The sequence below is a fragment of the Acanthopagrus latus genome, chromosome 17 (assembly GCF_904848185.1).
Source record: "Acanthopagrus latus isolate v.2019 chromosome 17, fAcaLat1.1, whole genome shotgun sequence".
Classification (NCBI taxonomy): Eukaryota; Metazoa; Chordata; class Actinopteri; order Spariformes; family Sparidae; genus Acanthopagrus; species Acanthopagrus latus.
Window position 1 is genome coordinate 5,823,393 of NC_051055.1, and position 21,516 is coordinate 5,844,908.

Below are 21,516 nucleotides of genomic sequence, written 5' to 3' on the forward strand. Positions count from 1 at the left end.
TTAGGAAAATGTTCCCGGGAAATGCTTGCACTGTATGTTTATGTGTTTAATAAATTGCTAGAATAATGAAGGCATTATCAAATTGCCATCGATTATTTCCTATCAAGTGTTTCCATCAAGAGTTTGATTATTGGCAAATCATTTTAAGACTAATAATAGAGAACAAATATTTCAGCAGAGTTTGAGAAAGGACGAGATGATTTTTTTTCGGTAGAGTAGGTTGTGTAACAAGAGAATGTATTTAGAAATCTTTCTTGGTCTACAACAAGGCAACTAGTAGTGGGCACCTACTGTATAAGTGCCCACCATACTTGCTAGTGTGAGTGCGTAAAATAAAACATAGTGCAATACCCCTTAATGTTGTACACTTTGACTTTAAATGCTTTGCTGTTGCTCCCCATGGCAACACAAAACCAAAGATGATGTCAAGTGTATGGTAGCTATAGACTTGCCACATCACACAGTGAAAAATACTGACAATAATCAGATAACATCTCACAGATGACAAGAGAGGAAAAAGTTGAACAATTGAACGGCACTCTATGGGCGTAGCGACCACTGTTTCTACATGTTTACACTATGGCAAAAGAGGTTGAAAATACTTCAAAGGGCCTAAGTATGTAATGGAAAAGTAAATGGCCTGTCAGTTCTAAATCTGGGTGATACAAAACTAATCTTTAGTAACCCCCCCCCCCCCGCTAATAAAAGCCACAAAAAACATAGAAACAAACACGTTCCAATTCACAATGGCAACAGTGCAAGAGTCTGTCTGAAGGAAAGGGTGGTGAATAAAGTTAAGAAGTTAAGCTTTACTTTTGAGTGAGAGAGTTTAGGTCAGCGGGGTAGATTAGAACGACAATGAACTTGGTAGTTAATGTACGTGGAACCAGAGAATGCAGTCGCAGATATATATCTGACTATGGAACTGTCGCTGGAAGAAGGAAGACAGGACGAAACAGACAGAGAAGTGGTATGATGATGACATACCACGCAGATGGATAACTGTGATGTTAGACAAATATCTTGTCAGTGTCTGGTTTAAATTGTACTAAGGTCCGAGGAACCAGACAGTCCATGAACAAACTACTTGATGATCTAAATCTACTCCAGGAGGCAACACTCTTACTGGCTGAAGTTCCAAGACAAATATGGCAAGTTCAAAAGTAATGAGAAGTTGACAGAGTCAGAGAGAGCATGCCTCTGCCAAGGCTGCACAATCATTTGTTATCTTAATAATAGAAAATGTTTAGGAATCCTTAATCTTCATTTGGATCTCAAGTGATAGACAATAATGGGATAAATGTGCCAGAAATGTGTTCTTGAAATAAGTGCTATTGTTCATGAGAGAAAAAGAGAATGTTTTAAAAATGCCCCATTTTGCAGAGTTGACACTTTCTGGTCCCTTGTGAACACTAAATGAGACGCAGGAAACAGGAACATACAACATGCCTTCCAGTTGAATGGATTTAAGGTGACATGATGTCCTGACCATGGAAACCTTCTCCTTTCTCAGTCGCAGCCAACCACTAGTCACAATTCAACATTCTGGCAACAATTCATGCACACAGGCAGTCATTAGTCCAACATAATGACAGAAAAAGTAAATGTCCATTCTGGTTCTGTGCTATGTGACCCTTCTAGAAACGTGGACCCCATGAGAACCCACTGGCTATCTAGCTGTTCTCTGGGTTACTGCTAGCAGGTCACCTTGGTTAACCTTGCGGACCTCTCCAAGGCTCCCCCTCCTGTGGTCTCATGTTTGAGCTGTGACTCACACACACACACACAAACACAAGAAGACAGGCATACAGTATCCAAACAAAGACGGCAGGGCTAACAAAAGGCGAGAGAGGGAGCACTGGCAGTGCTGAGCAGCGCTGACAAATCTAAAGAGAGAAATAGTCTGAGGTCACAATGTCCCATATGCATCACTGCTTCGACTACTGCCAAAACCATTGACAGCTCTTCTCCCCGACCAACTCTATATCCTTCCATCAGCAAACCCACCCATGCCTCTGTCCTTTTGACTGTCTCTCTGCTGAGGCATGGTTGTCAGTGTCCAAGGTCTCTCACCATGACCATGCATTGATTCATGGTGGAAAGTCTGTGTAGAGATGTTGTGATCGGAGCATGGGGTGGACAGAAAACCCTAGAGGAGGGGTGAGAGGAGATGGATCCAGTGTTTGTATTCTGCATTATGAAATGGTTGCATACGCTGCAAAAAAAAACCTCTACGTTCTGTGTCCTAACATGTCAAAGCAGAAAGTAAGAGTATGTTCAGGTGTAAGAGTTCACCTGAGGTTGTGCAGGGTCACATTTGGTATTCCACACAATTGTGTTTTACAGCTTTGTAACATTCCAATAAACACAGCATGGAAATCTGTTAGCCTTTCTGACAATGTCATCCTACTGTGAGCTGATGGGCATGCCAGCTTTGTGTATGTTTGTGGGTATATGTGTGTGAAAGGGAAAAAGCATGCACAATGTCCTATGACAGGACAGGAAACTAACAGGTATGCCAGGCTGACCTAAAGCTCAGTTCAATCTCTCACATGCATGGGAGGCAAAGGGTCACATTTGCAGCATGAGACTCACAAGGCTCAGCAAACTAAATTCAATTTCTATGCGTAATAGGATAGTGAAAATTTATTTTCTGTTAGGGTAGACCCGTGGAAAGGCAACTTTTCCAAGTGAAGCAAAAGGAAAGTTCTGAAATGAATTTAAAAATAGAAATGGGCACAAATAATATCTGAAAGCCAGAAGTATAATTGCAGTGTGGAATATCTGTTACACAACTTCACCCTCTGTGGGGTTTAGGGTAATGTGGAATAAAACTGCAGCAAAAGATGACAGATAGACGGCCTCTGGAAATGACTCAGGTACAACAAACAGTAAATACAGTGCAGGGTTCTGGAGGGGTTTTTGGAGCTTAACCATATAGATTTGGATCCAAGTTGAAGCCTACTGTTAGAAGTTCAAGAACGGCAGGTGTGTTCATTGGCGTATACGTCATTATGAAAGGTTCACTGGGGAAAAGAGGAGTCAAAAAGCCACAGTTCTTTATTCCTTTTGTACAATGACATCATGTCCTGTCAAAGTGAAACTAAATCATTAAACATAACAAATAGAGTTAACTGTCAGCCGCATGGGATTGCGCTTCAGTTACCCACTAGCTCTAATAACAGATTCATTCAGGAAAAAGACTGAGGGACAATGTGAGTGTGTGTCTGTGTGTGTATTCGGGGCCAGGGTGTAACACTCGCAGCACACGCTATTAATATACTTCAAAAACAGCGGAAACACTTTTTTTTTCTCCTCAATTTTGACCAGGAAATCTCTGTTGAAAAAAAAAGACTGAAGCCAATCAACTCCTTATGAGGCTGCACGTGCCGGGATTTTACTGTGAAAACATGATCAGATGACATACTTACACATTCACAAAAGCGCGCACATACACATAAATTATATGTGTACTTACAGGTTTCCATACATTACATGCAAACCTGAACACACACACAAATTTACAGATCATATGGCCTTCCAACTGCAGTCATCAGTCATTAAATGCAGAATGAAAAAGTAAAACAATAGCTAAATAAATAAACCCGATGGCCTCAAGCCAAGACACCTGAGTTAACACCCCCGTCTTCTTTTTCTTCAAACAAGTGCTGCTCTGAGAAAAAAAAACAAAAAACACTCCCTCCATCTCTTTTTAATATCCTTGTTGAGGCTTGGCGCTGTGCTTACCACTTCCTCTGAAGGATGGCACCTGCAACAGCAGTGAACTCTGTTATACAACCCTGCTGAAGTTATAAGGTTATTTCTCCGTGTATTACTGCTGGGTGTTGAATTAGTTCAGCCCAACGAGCTGGCTGCTGTTTCCTTTCTCCTCCTCCTCCGCCTCCTCTGCCTCTCGTGTTTGCCCTGAGGGTGAAATCACCACAAAAGACCTCCAAAAGCTGGGCTGATAGGAGACTCCCCTTCAACATGATTTACAGAGAGTAGCGAGGATACTGCTGTTTGGCACGCAATCAGAGACTGAGCAAAGACTGAGTGTGTGTTTGTACTTAAATTTTGATAGAGATGCAGTTTACCCATTGCTGCCTTTCATCAGTACATCCTCGGTATGCGGAAAAAAATCGTTATCTGGCTGGCACATTCAGAGATGAGAGTGAGAGATCTAACAGTACACAGCCTTTAGTGGAAAGAGACTAGCTTGAAATAATATAGGAAATCATGTAGCCTAATATACTATTCTCTGTGTGCACACTGAAGAACGAAGGTTTCAATAAAAAGGTCCACAGGCTAAGAGAATGGGAGCGCGAGTAGTTTTTGAGTGACAGCCTGGTTATTTAGAAGGTGACCACTGCTTATCCTGAGACTTAGGCCTTGATCCCTTCCTCTTAGGCCTCTAAATGAACAAGGATCTTCTTACACTTTGATCTACAATCACTTGGAGTCTAATTCAATCTGGATCCTGGATCAGGAAGCCAAAATATGCTATAAGGAGTAAATAAATACTATTAGAAAAGAGACTGATGGGGGAAAAAAAGCTTGAATGATTTAAAAAAAAAAAATGAAACCATCCATATCCATTTGGACAGTACTCTGATTAAATGGTAAGATGCCTAAAGACACATTTTTGTCTTCCTTCTCATCCCTGCCTGGCGTCACATCACAGAGTTCTAATTATGGGATTGTTTCATTTTTTGCAGCAAGTTCTTCTCAGTTTAATTCCTGATCACTTCCCCGTGCCATCAGATAGCGTTCACAATCCAGCCACATGTGTGCACCCTGTTTCAAATCTTTCAGTCTTGATACCCCCGAAAAGTGTCCCTTACTTCCTCCTCTTCTGAGCAGCACTGCATGTGTATGATCTGTCTTTGTAGCATTTCTCTCTTGGGTCTTTGTGAAGATGGTTTATCTGGTTCCAGCAGAGCAGTTTCTAATAGAGAGGAAGCTGAGGGCCAAACACACTTAGGCTTTAAAAGGCTGGGGCCATGTGGAAATGGCCTATATAACCACAGGAGGCTCTTAGGATCCGCCGTGCCTCGCCAGTAAATGACAGAACGGTGAGTTAGATGGAGGACAGCCTGTCTCCTCTGAATAGCAACTTCAGCATAGAGTACATTATTCTTAGATAGTCATTCTTAGAAGTACAGTTAAATGTTTCAGAAATGAGCCATGAGATTGCAGCAAAGGTAGAAAGATTTGCCTTGTCTGAAAGAGAGATCTGGAATATTAGCTATTAATGCTAAACAACTCGGATTATACACTATGGACAGTGTTTTAACAAATGTCTTGAAGCACAAGTGGTGTTCAAGGTATGAGAGAGATACCTCTTTTGACTTATTAATTTACTTTGTGACTGCACTATGTAAAGATGGTATGATATGCAGTGCCCTCTTAGCACGGCCGTCTTTCTGCGCAATTCTGACAGCGCTAAACACAATCTCTGTCACAGTCATCTAACTTGGACCCAGGCAGTGAACTATGTGTCAGAAATTTGTCCTGTGGCGCTGTGGTCAGATCCGCTGTTAGGCTCATTGTTTTCAAATCACTGCAGGGAAGAGAAACTTGGAGGCTCCAGCTCTGCACAGACCTCAGCACAGCACAGCACAAACCCTGTGGGCCAAGATCACCTCTCTGTGGAGCGACCCCACAACATGTGAAACACATACACACTTGCACACTCACGTACGTATCTTCTGACACATTTTTCCCTCATTTTCTCGACTGCACGCGCACTTTACACACGCACAATAAGCAAACCACGACACACAGGAAATCACCCAGAGATAGAGGAGAGGAAATTAGAAACACCCTCCCAGCATCCCGGGTGAAAACATTTGCAACTCTGGAACAGAAAAATCTCAGCGGAGAAATCGGCAGCAAACGGAAAACATATCCCTTTGTTTTTAAAAACCTGATACCTCTCCAAATGTAATCTTCCTGTTCCTGCACCAGACGGGACACTGTGTTTCATAAGTGGCCGGTCAGATGAACAGAAGGTCCACAGAGCACAACCCCCCCCCCCCCCCGACCCTCCCTCTGGATACCCCACCCACTGTTAACCTTCTGCTACCCCTTCTCCTGCACATCCTCCTGCATTCAGCTCTGTCCAGAAACACATTTGGAATTGTGAGTGTAATAGTAAATAGAGTAAAAAACAGTGTAAATAGTGTCTCCCTGTAAATTAACATGATTAATGTGTGTATCTGAAGATGACACTGTGCAGATGTGTGTTGTGGTTCATGGATATACACAAATTAAGTTTTTCCTGCAACCTCAGAAAGCAGCCCTCTCCTCTGATGTCTGCGAGAAAGGCATCTAAGCATGATGCCTCCTGACAACAGATAGGCTAGGTCTCACCCACATGCCACCGCAAGCAATAAGCTCGTGGCCTGGCACAGCAGCACGGCCAGGCAGTCAGCCATCCCTGTGGCCCTGCATTCCTCTCTTCTAACACTGCTTACAGAAGCTGACAAGCGCTGGAGGTCTCCCTAGCTGAGGTGGAAATCTGCAAAAATAAACGCTTTAGGTGACATGAAGGCTTTGTTTGTTTCTGCTGGCCCAGCTGTTTGTGTTAGCGCGGTGGGTTAATTGCGACTTTGATCGCTGCGTTTATTGATCCAGCAGTGGCCTTAGGAGTGCGGCTGGCCTGGTCTGCCTCGGCTGCTCTCACCCCTGATCTCAAACAATCACACCTCCACTACCCCCGCACGGTGAGCCACTACAGATGGAGTCCAGGGGGTGGCCACTCCAAAGGACAACAAGGATGGAGTGTCTTAGAGACTACCTGTTAATTTGGAAAGGGGTGAATTTGACTGGAATGGCCTGAGTTTTAAGATCAGACAACATGTCATGCAAATTCACGGTACAGCCGAGAGTTTAGACAAAAGCCCTCGCATAAAAAAAGACTAATGGTAAGCAGGCTGGACTGCAGTTTGTTCAGATGTAAGAAATAGGCTTGGCTTGGTTTATCTACAGTAGTGGTATGGCCAGACAATTTTTCTCTGGGCCAGCTGAAGTGAGTTGAGGTTGCTGCAATTATGTTATGCAGTATGTAATAGTTGGCCAAGTTGGATGGGATGGTGATGGACTGCAGATGAAAAGAGCTTTTATTGGCTAACTCTGGCAAATTTTCACCACTATTGATTTATGCAGTGTGACCGAATCAAGTAGGCCAAACTGGGCTGCTCTGAACCTCAGCTGATCTGATTTGACCTATGTTTGGCACAGCTTCCCCCCTTGTCCCAAGACAAAGGGTGGATGCATGCTCCAACAATTTAACCAGATTCACCTCCACCATGCTTTCCAAAACACTTCCAGAAGATCAGGGTGAAACCCACCATCATTTCTCCCTGACAATTTTTAGAACATTCCAATCCTGATATTGTAGCTGCTGTGAGTTTTTATCCTAATGAAAATCAGTTCCAGGTCTCTGGGCCTCTGAGGTTCAAGAGGTTACAGACACAAGAGGATCCCGGTAAGCACTTTTCCAGTTCAGTCCAGTGAGAGGGTCAAATATGTGTGTGCGTCTATAATAGCTGTGAGGTCATCAGCGTATTGACACAGCAGCAGATGATGGAATGGGACTCTGGCCACACATGCACATGAGCGCTCCCGTCAGCATGTGCACACAGATACACACAAACATAGTGTTCTCACCCGGTAAACAGCTAATGACACATCGACTGTGCGGTCTTGACTTAGATCAGGCGATACCAGAGAGAATCAGGAGAGATTGTATACCCTTTCTCTCACTCTGTAATTCATGTTCGTTCATTGCTTCTGCTGTATCCCCATCTCTGTTCTTCCTTCTCTCTTTCTACCCAAACTGCTGTCTGTGTGGAGATATCTGTGGAAACTCACTGACATGAGAAACACACTGTGCCCTGCTCTTAGCTTTACCCCTCTTTCTGTTCACACAACAGCCAATCACTACCTGGCTTTCTATCAGACAACTAAGAACTGCAAGCTTTAATACAAGCACTTAGAGATAAACAACCATGTGCCAAGCACTTAAATTTTATCTCAGTCTCAGCCTAATCAAAAACAAGTTTTGTTTTGCAACATGGTATGCTAGAACACAGATCCACAAGAGTTGAAAATTAATGGTCAAATTATGGCACCTGCCCAATGCATTATTAAAACCTGAAAGGATGGTGGTGAACCATTGTCTCTGAGAAAGAAGTGTGGTCGAAAATAAATCTTGTGTGATCGTGATCGGAGATCACTTAAATGTCTGGTGAAATCAAATTGTAAAAAATCAACAGTATAACCAAGGGCAATGTTTAATAGTGAAAGTAAGAGTATTTCATTCAGAGTATCTCATTGAGAATCTTTGGGATGTGCTGGAGAAGACTTTATGCAGTGGCCCGACTTTCCAATGATCAATACAAGATCTTGGCAAAAAAATGATTGCAACTCTGAATGGAAATAAATGTGACATTGCGTAAGCTTACTGATGCCATGGCGAAAGTGTGCAGTTATCAAAGCTAAAGGCAGTCCAACAAAATATCAGAGATTGTGACCCTGTTTTTGGCCGGTCAGTGTAGGTGGATGTGTCTTCAACAAGAATAACATATTTGAAATAGAATATTAATAAATATTCAGAGGACCTGTTAGAGAAAGTACTGGGGAGTTTGTGACAAGCTTTTGCTTTAAAAGGGTAATTACAGATTAACTGAATGACTGAATTGTCCTAATTTAGGCGTCTTTTAGGGGTTTTAGGGCCTTTCCTACTTAGTGGGTAGATTATGAGCCATATCCTTGGCTTGAGCTATTTGATGAGATTCATCATAATAAATTAATCGTAACTTTGGGCCGATCCAATACATTATCAGTATAGGGTGCCTATATACTGATGTAATTCACTCATTGGATATTATCAGGGATCCACTAACAGATCCAGATTCCACCATCATAATTGGTATACATTATAAATAATGTGTATAAAACTGCATAATTTAAGATCATAGCCAAAATAAGGCACAATAATAATCAATAACTAATCAAATAGTTGTACAAAGATAAGTGCTCATACCTGTAAATTGAGTGGGTCCCCAATAATGTTTGTGATTTCTGCCTGATTGCAGTGTTGGACTTATGTCTAATGCTATATTACTGAAATTACACTTAGATTCACAGATATCTAAATGAATTAAAAAACAAATAAACCAAACAAAATAAAAACTAACATGCCAAATCTGAAGACATAACAAAGTCACATCAACTACTCCCCTCTGAAAGTCTGTGAGTCAGTGTGCATTACAAAAACAGGATCAACCAAAAAAAAAAGTTAAAAAACGCACAGGGATAACATTTCACTGAGGAATTATAAATAAGGGGAAGCATTAGTAAGCATTAAATATAGTTTTATATTAGCTGGCACACTGACGATTGGAAGGTCATTGGATGGTGGTTAACTTATGAGAGAAGCTGCAATTTGCACCAAAATGTCAGCCCTCGTCTGACAGCGTTGCCAGCAGCCTGGCATGAATGACGCTGCTGAAATAAAATCTGTATCCATGATTGGTCTTATTGCAGCAGAAAGTAGCATGTCATGATTATTGAGATGATGCGCATACACATAGATGTTTAGAAGTGTGTTTTATTTTAGTACTATCAAAACATGGATTTGTTGTTCACAGTGTAGCATTATCAGGTAAAAAATATGCTGCATCCTTTGGATGCATTGATAGTGTATTTACATTTGCATTTCACTGAATTAGAGATGCAAAGTACCTACCAACACTGCAGGGTCTCAATATTTTGTGTCCCCATATTTTTTTTGTTTTCCACAATTAAGTGAGTTAGACTCACATGCTGAGCTTGGCAGGACGATACACCAGCTGTAAAGTAACATGAGTCAATTGGCAAAAGAAAGATGAAGGGTACACGTTGTGCTAAGTGCTAGAATAGCACCAATTGGTAGGTTGATATCGGTGGATATCCCAATTCAGGTAACAACTAAAGGCAGACAGGGCAGACAGGGTAATAAAAAAACTCGGATCAGAACTGAAAAAAGTCCAACAGATCACAGCATCTCTCATAATAAATGCAAATGATTTAGATGGGATCCTCAGGGCTTGAGACATGACTGTCACATTTGTTAAGTTCACCATGTCTTACCCCAATCCATAAAGAAACAAAGTGTTTCAAGTGGCACAAAATTGAACTTGTATTTGCAAATCATTTGGAAAACTGTTGGATCTGACAGACAGGGAGGATGAGGTGTTGAGTGGAGGGATGATAGGATAGGGGAGGGGGGCAGAGGATGAAGTAATGTGCCTGCAAAAGGCGCTCCAGCCGGGGGTCAGATCCTGTTCATGGAAACCATCTGGCAAGCTCGATCTGAGCCACACCAAACATACAGGATACATAATCCTCCTTTCTATCTCTTGCTCTCCCCTTCCTCCTGCCTTCAAACTCCCCTTCTGCCCATTTTTTTCTTCCTCCCTCCTCGCATCTCAACATCCATCTCCTTTCCAACACTTTATCTTTTCTACTCCACTGAAGTTTCTCCTCTTTCTCTCTCTCTCTCAAAAATATCCTATTCATTAATGCATGGCAGCTGCAGGGAGCAGTGTTACTTCATTTTTCCATGGCAACGGTCTCTCTGTTTCAGCAGATCCCATTTCAGTTTTGGTAGCAACGTTCTTCTTTGCCAGCCCTGAACACATTAATGTGTTAAATAGAAGGAATTATTGCAGAATTCCTGAAATAGAATCACCATCCTGATCACTTGCAATTATTATCAGGGCCCAGAGAGAACATGGGTGTCCTCTGGGAGAACCGGAAGGCGAGAAGGTTAGATGACAGGCTGAAAAGGGGTAAGGGTATGGGGGCTGACATAGGCAGGAAATAAGCAGGGACAGAAACCCAGGGGACAGAGAAGGACACAAGAGGTAAGAACATAGGAGGCAAAGTGAGGAGTTTAGTAGTAGCTGGACTGCATTCAGAGAGTAACACAATGAGCTGGAGTGAGAGAAAAAAGTAAAAGTTCAAAATGCTAAGGCTGAGGGCAGGTGGCCATCATAAGATGTGCCAGGCCACTCTGGCCAGGGTGACAACTGCAGCATGGCCCTTCAGCCCTAATTTGAAGCGACTACTAAAATAACACCACATACACATGTTATAGCCTTGCATGACCAAAAACTTAGCTGCCTCCACTGGGAATCACACGCTCTCTCTTTCCCTCATTGTGGGCATGACACAGATGATCTGTGCTGTACGTAATGTCAAGGAGACACCATCTTGGGCCTAAGGGGCTCAGTTTGGATGGTACGTCCCTCTGATCTCACCATGGCTGTTGCAATGGTATGACAAAGAATTTGTCACTTTCAATCTTTGTCAATGTCTTTTCTACCACATCCACATCTGTCTGTCTCTCAGGCCTTTTCCTCACATATAGATAGTTGCTAAATGTATATTTTCCACCTATGTTTCAAACAAAAACCCTGTCAACATGACTTTTGTTTTACAAAGTATCTTCCTATACACAAGAACATAAAAACTTAAAAGAGGCATGCCGTGCCAGTGCTATGGCACTGCCTGCAGAAATCTTCCAAAAGCAGAAAAATATATAAGTATCTCTCCTTTCTTCACTGAAAATTTAAAACTCAGGATTTCACTAGAATTTCTTGTTAATCTATGTTCTGTCTTTTTCTACATGTCAACAGGTAACACACACAGAGTCCAGATTCATACAGTAAAACAGTTTAGCGTGACGCATAGCTGATTAATCCTGAGTTTATTTCCTCAGCTTTAATCTTGCTACTTGATTGTGCAATATGTGTTACAGTGACATCACAGCATGCATTGAAATGTTAAAACAACAGCCTCTCTAATCAGAAAATTGCACGTTGTGAACCGGCTCGTGTAGGCGCATCTTACTAGCTGAATAATGCATCCTTTAAATAGCAGGACAAATATTGCATCAATGACTTTTTGTTGGTCTGTAGCACAGCGGTTTCATGCTGCCTCAAGATAGGAGTCCACCATCAATCGGTCTGACCACACCTTATTTTAAGACTAACATGCGCATAAGTTGCTGTGGGAGCATTTGCTATTTATTTGCTTCAATCTTATGTGGTAGGTACTTGGGATTCCTTGTGACTCTGTTGTCACAAGTCATCCAGCGATGGGCACTGGCTCTGGCAGTCAGGAAAGATGAAATAGAACAGAAGTTACGGATGTCACCATGGTTCAAGTCCTCAGTTCATTATTCCTGTGGATGTCAAAATGAATCAACTACTGTTTAAAAATGTGGGAAGCCCTTTATGTCCAAGCAGTGATTCACACAGCTTTATGTGTAAACTGAGCCATTTCTCTTTGAGCCAGCCGCCTAGTCTGTTTTCAACATTAGTTGCTTGTCCGTATTTATCATTGACAGCTTCTTGAGGGGACTAAATGAAGGTCTTTGATGGCTTTGGATGGATCACAAATAATGTTATGGCTGTTTTTGTTGCAGGGTGAATATTGCCAATCACTCATATTGAAGAAACAGGAGAAGGGGGTCTTACATACTGAAACAGAAAGGAATGTACTGGATTTCAATTCATAGAGGAACCATGACTCTGAATCATTTCTGGGGTTTGGTTGCAGCACTCAGCTACAGATAGAGCATGACACTCATGGATTCAGATAATAATCTGTGCCCTAACCATGCATGACGGGACATCACCAGGAATCAATGCTAACTGTATCTGTCATTGAAAAAGACAAGTATGGAGTAAAGAATGACTTCGGAACAGAAAGCTACAAATAGAAACAGTGCATGTTCTGCTTTTTCCAGCTGTTATTCTGGTTTTAGACTTTGAGTGGGATATGTGTCTTCGACATTACATAAGCTATATTCAAGCATAGGGTCATGCTGTAATGAAATGCCAAGTGCGGTGGGACAGAATTGCTTGCACAGATTTTTGAGTTTAAGCTGTTCCTTGAGGTAAGATAAGGGATGATCTTGAACAACTTCACTGTGTGATCCAATTGTCTGATACTAAAATTAAAAAGTTTTATTCTCATTGTTCTTTGCTATTTGAGAACTGCAGACACCAGTGGAACAAATGACAATATGCTGAAAATAAGAACCTTGTCTTACCGCAACTTTTCCTTTCTCCATAATCATTATTTTCTTACCTACTCCTATTAAAATGAGCCCACAGTCTAGCATCTCTGAAAGACCTGCACCTCCATTGCCTCCTGCAAATTTGTAGGAGAGAACGTATTTCACAGTGACAAAGCATCACGACTGCTTGTGAGACCAGAACTAAGATTTTTTAAAACCAATTTAAACTATCTCCAGCTATCACGTGTCCCTATTCTGTTTAAACAGCCTTAAGTGGTCTCAGCAGCCGTAGAATAATAAATACTTTCGTAGCATTCTCTCCCCCAAACTCATTCCCCCACCTTTCCTTGTAGTCGCCTCTCTACTGTAAAAAAACGAGAAAGCCCCACATGCCAAATTGGGCACATGTGCAGCAGAAGTGAGAACCATTAGGTATTCTGTTTACACCACACTAAAATAAATGGAGTGGTTTAAGTTTGGGGATATCCAAGGCCCGGGGTACCAGCTGTCGGGTCTTTCGGTTTGGTCCGCTTCCACTCCCATGTCAACAGGACAGACTGTTTCCTAATTACTGCTGTAGTATGTGGTGTGGTCCCAGTCGCACAGCCGAAGGGGACAGAGAAAAGTGGAGGCAATGACGGGCTCAGCAAACTATTAGAGGGTTGAGTTAACTTTTGTGGGAGAACTGTAAACAGCTCAACGGGCTGACATGGGACCTGGGCTTTGGAGCATTATTTTAATTAACATGCGTCATGCTTTCTTTCATGTTTGACTGACACCAGTTTGTGTGGTCCTAGCAACAAGAATTAAGATGAACTAAGAATTGTTGTTGGACTTCTGCATTACTGGGTATTGTTTAAATTCACACAGAAATGTGCCTATGAGCCATATTCCAATTAAAGAATGATTTAGTTTACCTGCTCTTCCCTGCTGCAACAAATAAACTTGTTGAGATAAAACTTCTGTGATGGCACAAAACTTACAACAATAGAATCCAGTGAAGTTATGATCTGTGAGATGATATTCTGTTGACATCACAAGCCTGAATCTGACTGTGTGCTGACGGAGAAAACTGACAGTAAATGACTACCGCCATGGTGCAGTGATCTGTAGGATATCTAAGGCATTCTGATCAGGTCTCTCATCATGAGAACATGAATCTAACTGATGTATTTTAACAACAGTTTGGATGTTTACTAGGGCTAAACCAAAAACCAGGATATTTAGATAACAAAAATACAAAATTAATACTCTGGGTAAATGTGGTCACCATCTTCACAGTAATGTTTGCACACAGTGGACCAGCAGTAATAAATGAACCTAACACACTAGACAACACAAAAGACATGCATACGCCCCAATCAGTAACGTACCACTTGAGCACTATTTGCGTAGACACACACACATGTGCATACATCATGACGTCCCGTTCCTGCATCAATTGGAGCCCTGTCAGGGAGTTGTCAGCACTTCCTGATGCACTTCAGATGGGGCTGGTTGTGATGTGGGCTCTGCTAACTGGTGCAGTCAAGATGCAGTGAGCAGCCACACAATGGGAGCACTTAACTATCCAGTTAGACACTTAAACAGACGGACAGGGACATCCACCAAGCCAGCCAGTCAACCAGAAAGTCAGTCCGCCACAAAGGCACATGAGACGTTACGTATGTATCCGTATGTAGAACAGGCTAATGGGCTAACAGCTAACAGAGGTCCCTGGAAGCCACATGGCCACAACCACAGAGAGAGCTTAAGCTGGGCTAAGCTAAACCCCAGTGCTTTAAAATAACAAAGGAGAGACAAAGGGGGACAGGGAGAAGGGTTTATGGTCTCTTAAGTAGATATGGCACTGTGTACAGCTGCTCCTGGATGTGTCAAAAACTTCTGTATAGAGTCAAGACAAAGAACAATAAGTTGGTACCCATGCCGTTGCTTGAACCCCAAGGTTGAAGTTAAGAGGCCAAGACATTTAGACCTTGTTTAAATTTGTTTTTAAAATGTGTCTTTGGCAATTCAATCACAAGGACATGACTGAATACAAGTGTTAATGACCACCAAGACACAATGTGAACCGATCACTCAAACCACTTGTTAAGGGAGTTGAGGACACATCTGACCACACACACTAATACATCCTGATGTGTCCCAAGCAGAAAAATACATCAACAATGCAGAACGTGGTGTTTTGTTTTTTTGTTTTGTTTTTTTTTTTTTTGGTGAAAAAAAAAATGAATGGGAGGAAATGGGTATCTTGTATACATGCACAATTCAGTACCTGTAGAGTAAGGCGTTTAACAGCATCCCAAGCATGGGCAATGAGCTCTTTCATTCTCTCCTCTGAGGTTGTCCACGAATCCTCTGCTGTGGTGTCAGGCATCACCTTCATTGGGATGGACAGGGGACGCGATTCTGGGAAAGAAGAAATGTGAAAAACAAAATATCAAAATGCATTAGATTCATAGATTGTTAAAGAAAAGTTGTTTTAAAACAATCAGTTGTTCTGGTTTAGCCTCATGTTTCAGTTCCATGTCTACCCAGTATTAATGCAAATTCCACTTTAAACTTTTGTTCCTGTTAATAAAAGTAACTGCTTTACCTCAGGAGTACTGTGGCACCCTGTAACGCATTATATAAACTCAATATGTGGTCAGTGAGACAATGTACTGTCCTGCATTCATCCTTAATTTAACTCTGTTATTTTCATTTACTGTACAGTATCATGTTATATGATGTTTAAGTGACACTTCATTGAGGTGATGTAATGTTGGCACTCAGATTTCTTGTCTCCTACAGAGAGGAGACTATGAGAACTGAGAGAATGCATGCATGCACACACACAAGCACACAGTCCTAGACATGAAATGTCCCTCTGTGGTCCAGACGAAGGCCGATTGTCTGTGCTGACACTCATGGCAACAGCCAAGCACACAAATCACACAGCAACAAGCCCCCACTAGCCTTTGCACTGACCGTATGAGCTTGAAGGTCCATACACACCCTCAGAGTTCAAGAGACAGTTCTTGTGTGAGAAGGCAGACAGATAAAGGAGAAACTCAGTGTAAGGGAGAGTTGCCGGAGCAGAAACAGACGGCGACGGAACACGCATTCAACCAGGTTAGCCTGCGGTCTGTGGATGTTAAAGCCATCAGAGGTGAGGGAAAGGGGGTCTCTCTGAAGACACATTAAGACATATTCCATGATTTAAAGGTCTGCCTTGCTCAGCAGGCCTATCCCACAGTCATGAAACAGCGGTGATGTCACAGCATCACCGTGCCTCCTCATACGCAATTCCCCCAAATATCGCTAAAACAGCCAAATTAATTGTCATGGCAACAAAAGTGTGTTGCTGGGGGAATGGGTGAAAAGGATGGTTACTCACCCTGGTTTGTGGCTGCCATGGCAACCTGCCTAAAACGTGTGGGTGGAAGCGTGTGTGTGTATGTGTGTATGTACAGCTGAGCGTCTAAGGTTACAGGTGCAAGTGTGTAAAGTGTGTGCCTGCACACGTGTGTGTGTGTGGAAGAAAGCAGAAAACAGACAGAAGTCCGAGATCATCATGTCTGGACTCTCTTGGAGTATTTTCTCACACTCAGCAGCATCCAGGTGCCTTTGGCATTCAGAGACAATGAAACAGACTATATTTGTCATGATGCATACAATCAGCATGACATCACTACCATATTAAGCACAGTACTTTGACCACAATGTACATTTTGTACATTTAACCATCCATATCGTATTTATTTCCACATTCATTCTTGTTCCTCTGCTACATTGTTTATGTGCGCCTCGTACACAACCAATGCCAATGTTCAGAGATTTTATACAGTCACAGATGGCAAAAATTGACTTTGACAGGACAGATTGTGTTTCATGGAATGTCTTTGAGTAATGTGCAAGGAGTGCTGCACAAACCACTGTGATATCACTAAGTTGTCAATAGTGTTTTGTTGTAGGGGGCTGTGTGTGTTAGAGTATTCCTGTCACACTGCATTAGAGAACAGTTTCCTGTTCAGCTCTGCAGGGGATCCATGTAGACATGACAGAGCTCTGTGGCTGCTGCTGCCTGTCATGTGGCCTAGCTGTCTAGACTGAGGAGTCTTTACTCCTGGGACTGGGCATGCTGTGTGCGCATACTCATTTTTGTGTCTGTGTGTTCATTTGTAACGCAGGCTGCGACAACACTGCGTTAATGCATACGCACACAAACTAGTGTGTATTCGATAGTGTGGGTGCGTATGTTTTCAAGTCCACTGGTGGTTATCACTGGCAATACCACAGTCTCACTACTTACGTCAGAGTCCTGGTTACCCCCCCCCCCTCCTGGAATACATCCTTGCCCAACCAAACAGTGCCTCACCACATCGGAAAATAAAACGCAAACATATATCCACACACATTGCCCTGACAACACACAACAGAAAAAAAAAACACTAAAACAGACCCCAAAATGAGTTAACACCCTCGGCAATCATCATCGATGAATTCCTAAAACAAACAGAGACCACCCTTCTGAGCTTCACAAACATCATTCCTGGTCACACACTCACAGGCCCATGTCCTTCCAATTCACCAAAATAATCTATTACACACCCTGTGAGTGTTAGAGTGAGGGTGGAGCAGACCCTCCGTGTCTAGAAGTTGGACGCTATGCACAATTACGAATATGCAAGCTTGCGTGAGTAGGTATACAGTGTGCAACAATCAGCACGCACTCACATAATCCTGCGTAGCTAATTTTACATTACACAACATGTATTCGGTATTAATACACGTGTACTGTACCATCAGTCAGAAACATGTCAGGTTCGAGGCTGAAATTAGGCCATGAGCAGATGCAGCAATTACAATTAAATTCAGCTTATACCCCCCCACCACCCCATTACACACTGACCTTCTACTAAAGTACCTTCACAGCTCCAATCATTACCACCTTCAAAAATGTAATCTGAGTCATGTTCTAGAGGAACCAATCACTCTTGGAAAGACTATTACTTTTTGGCCAGGGCTCAAAGGTGGTACTGGCTGCAGTTTTCATCTAAAAACTGGTTATTGCCCTACAGCTTTAGACCTTATGGCTAACCTTCACCTGAAATCTTTGGGGGTAGGCCAAACTGTGAAAGTCCGTCCCCAGAGAGAGTCTGTTAGGCTAATCACAGTATGTGCTAAAGGAAAGCATAGGCAGTAACAATGTAGGGCCAGTCTGCATGCAACTCCCTGCTTTGTTTTAAATACCATTCCAGGACTCTGTTTGTTAATCCTGGGGTCATTATTTGGAATGAAACTGCCATATCTTGTTATAGTGACTTGGCGCCCACTATTTCTACAGGGAGTGGATTGAGAAAAAGAGAGAGGCAGGCAGGGACAGAGAATGAGAAAGACAGAGAGAACACAAGAGGTCTAAATTCAAATGAAAGAGAAATATGACAGGAGCGCCCGAAGCTCTTAAACCTGCCCAGGCCTAACAAGTCCTGAGGGTCCTTTAAAAGTGGGGTTATTCCCCCTGTCTCGTGCCATCTCAGCCATGTCCTCATTTTCACCCTCTGTTAGGCCATTAGGCTAATATCTTATTGGCCAAACTCTGACCGTACACCCTGCGCCTCTCCTTCCCTCCTCCGTTTAGTTCTCATTCTCTCCAACCACTCCCTCTGTCTTTCTCTCTTAGTGTTCAGCTGGTGTGCGGAGCTGCCAGTCCAGTCCCCCTATAAACATTCTAGTGTTCTGACGGTGGTTATTCACCCTCTTTAACAGCTCCATCACATCTCCCAGCAAGTGAAAGGCCCGGGTCTTTGAAGCCCACAGCCTGAGCATGTGTCAAGTGATCAGAGAAAAAGGCAGTGACCAGTGCCCCATTACAACACACTGACTGTAAGGCGAGAAACAAATCGGTGTTGCATCACTTCACCATGCACAACACAATGTGTGGCTGCAGCAGAGTAGCGTGGCAGTAAAACTGTATGAGGACGCATAGTGTGGCAAGTGTAAATCGCACATGATACAAATATGCGATTTCCCACTCACAACTGAAAACACGCGCACAAATTCATTCTGATACGCCCACAGTCACACCACACTAACATCATAACATCGGCAGTGAAATTTCCACTACAGATTTAACAGTCTTTATAACAATGGCACGAAGTATCTGTAGGTCCTTCTCAAGTGGTTGAGCAAGTCAACCATAAAAACAGATCTCAGCATTTCCCCATGCCGCCCGCTATCTTTCTGGTATGTTCCCTATTATAAATGGTTTACAGTGAGTTGAAGTGTTGTATATTCTGTTACAGCTGCGTGCAGAGGCAGCAATAGGGCTCTTTAATAAACCTGCCCGCCTATTTGTTTTGGATGCAAATCGGTGTTTATTTAAATATTTACGCGACTCCATTTGTTATGGCGTTATTGAAGCCGCCATTAAAAAGCGGTGGTGCAGCCAGGCTGACTGAACGGGTGAGGAATTGGGCTGAGAATGTGGCCAGATGACTCAATGCTTTAAAGGTTTCAAGCTTACCCATTTTACACACCCACACTACTCTACACACACTACATCCATATACACACTGCATGAGAACATTTTCTGCCAGCTATGCTTCAATAAGTACCCCTAACAGTCAAGGTAAATGTGGAGATACGACTATGTGGAGACAGACTGCAAAGGAACCTAAGTGAGAAGAGGATCACACACGTGTCATTGCGGTCGTCATCACTTTCATCATCATCATCATCAGAGTGAGAGGAGAGGAGAGGAGAGGAGAAGAGAAGAGAGCTTCTGCCAGCCATGACCATGACACAACACGCAAAGAATGAAAGCAAAAAGACTTGTCTTCCCAGAGTGACACCAAGAGCCCTTGAAACGTCCCTTGTGAAGTCATCTCACCTGGCTTTAAATCCCCTCCCGTTCCTCTGTCATTTGAACCGAACCCCCTCCGGCGTGCACGCTAATCCACACTACGTCTGAGGAACCGCGACTCAGCAGCAACTTCCCCCTCTGCTCCTCTCACTTCAACCCCGAAAACCACAGCCAACATCCACAAGGCCTAATACCCTTATCATTCATGGAAGCAGAAAAGGGATACATAAGGACAAATCTATTCCCTGCAGAATGAAAGTCAGAGAGAGGTTTGTATGGGCTCATCATTGTGCAGAGGCCAAAGACTTTCAAATCTAGCGAGCAGGGTCCCGCACAGACTACAACCATTCTTCTCAGGGGGGGGCCTCCTATCTCATTATTCCTCCTTTTTCTTGTTTTCTTTCCCCACTCCAACCATCATTACCTTGATAAATTATTGACTTTACCAGAAAAATTAAACTATATAAATAACTCCACAATGAAAATATTATCCCCTTCTGAAAAGTGCACAGCAGCCAATAAAAACCTGCCTGACTTCCATCAGGCTACTTGGGTTTGGGCTATAGTAGTGTGTGACCGTGTAGTTCTGCCTGAAGTCCTCTCATCAGTTCTCTCTTTTATATATTTGTATATACGTTTCTTTCTCCGAAATATATTAATCTATGTCTGTCCAACCATGAAACCTGGAGTTTCTTTTCTGTTCCCAACACCCCCCTTTTTTTTTCCTTTTACCGACACACTACGGTTAAAATCACAGAAAAGTCATCAGTATAGGAAAGTTTTATGGGGCCCACAGCCCTGACCACCACCAGATATTGTCTTCTACATTGAGATTTAGAGCATGAACAATACAAATGTTTTCATTTCTCTCTTTCTCTCTCTAGTCCTCCCAGTAAACAGGAAAATTACATCTAATCCCATCAACCAGACCACTAGCAGAAAGGAACTAAGACAACAGTTCTCGTTCCAACCTTTAGGAAGTGCAGCCAGATCGCAGGATACGTTTCTCAGCACAAGATGTATGTTCTCAGAGCGCCAACGACTAATTTTAGGATTGAAAAAGAAAGCCAGTGAGATCATTACTCTGGTAGATGTTAGAGAACAATGAGAAGCTCGGGACTTGGGAGGCTCTCGATCAAAAAGGCAGTTGCTGCTGCCAACAAGAACATTCATTAGGGACAAATAAAGAAAATACTTAGAGGCTAGTTTTATGTGAACCAATTTGTGGTGTAATTGTGCGGGCAGACAGAAATCGACCTCAAACTGAGGAGAAACAACTTGTTTTCAAAGTCGTCGTTCCACGGCCTTTCTTATAAAGGATAATTACACAAAAAACAACCGTTAACACTTCTGTGATGATGTTACCAAGCAACATTCAAACAAACCTGTGATGCGAGTTAAATGACTTGCCTTAAGAAAGTCAAAAACCTCTGTAGTCTATCCACCAGAATATTTAGTTGGTCATATACTGTGACTACTAACATAAAGCCTAATTGACTGAGCAAAAATTAACTTTCCTATAGGCCTACCACAGCAATACAATTACAAAAAAGGAGAATTTGGAGAAACAGCTTGTATGTGTACACAGTATATG

General features: G+C 42.6%; 1 protein-coding gene across 4 annotated transcripts in view; it reads right to left on the reverse strand.

Moving 5' to 3' along the window:
• Window positions 1-21,516, reverse strand: part of LOC119005768 (vacuolar protein sorting-associated protein 13B-like) — a 324,995-nt gene that overhangs the window by 164,133 nt on the left and 139,346 nt on the right. For all 4 annotated transcript variants that reach the window (XR_005070578.1, XM_037073678.1, XM_037073679.1 and 1 more), the window contains exon 22: window positions 15,351-15,484. Coding sequence is in view for 3 of the 4 variants with exons in the window: in XM_037073678.1 (XP_036929573.1) it covers window positions 15,351-15,484 (134 nt within the window). In the remaining variant the exon portion in view is untranslated. The remainder of the gene's footprint in view (window positions 1-15,350; window positions 15,485-21,516) is intronic.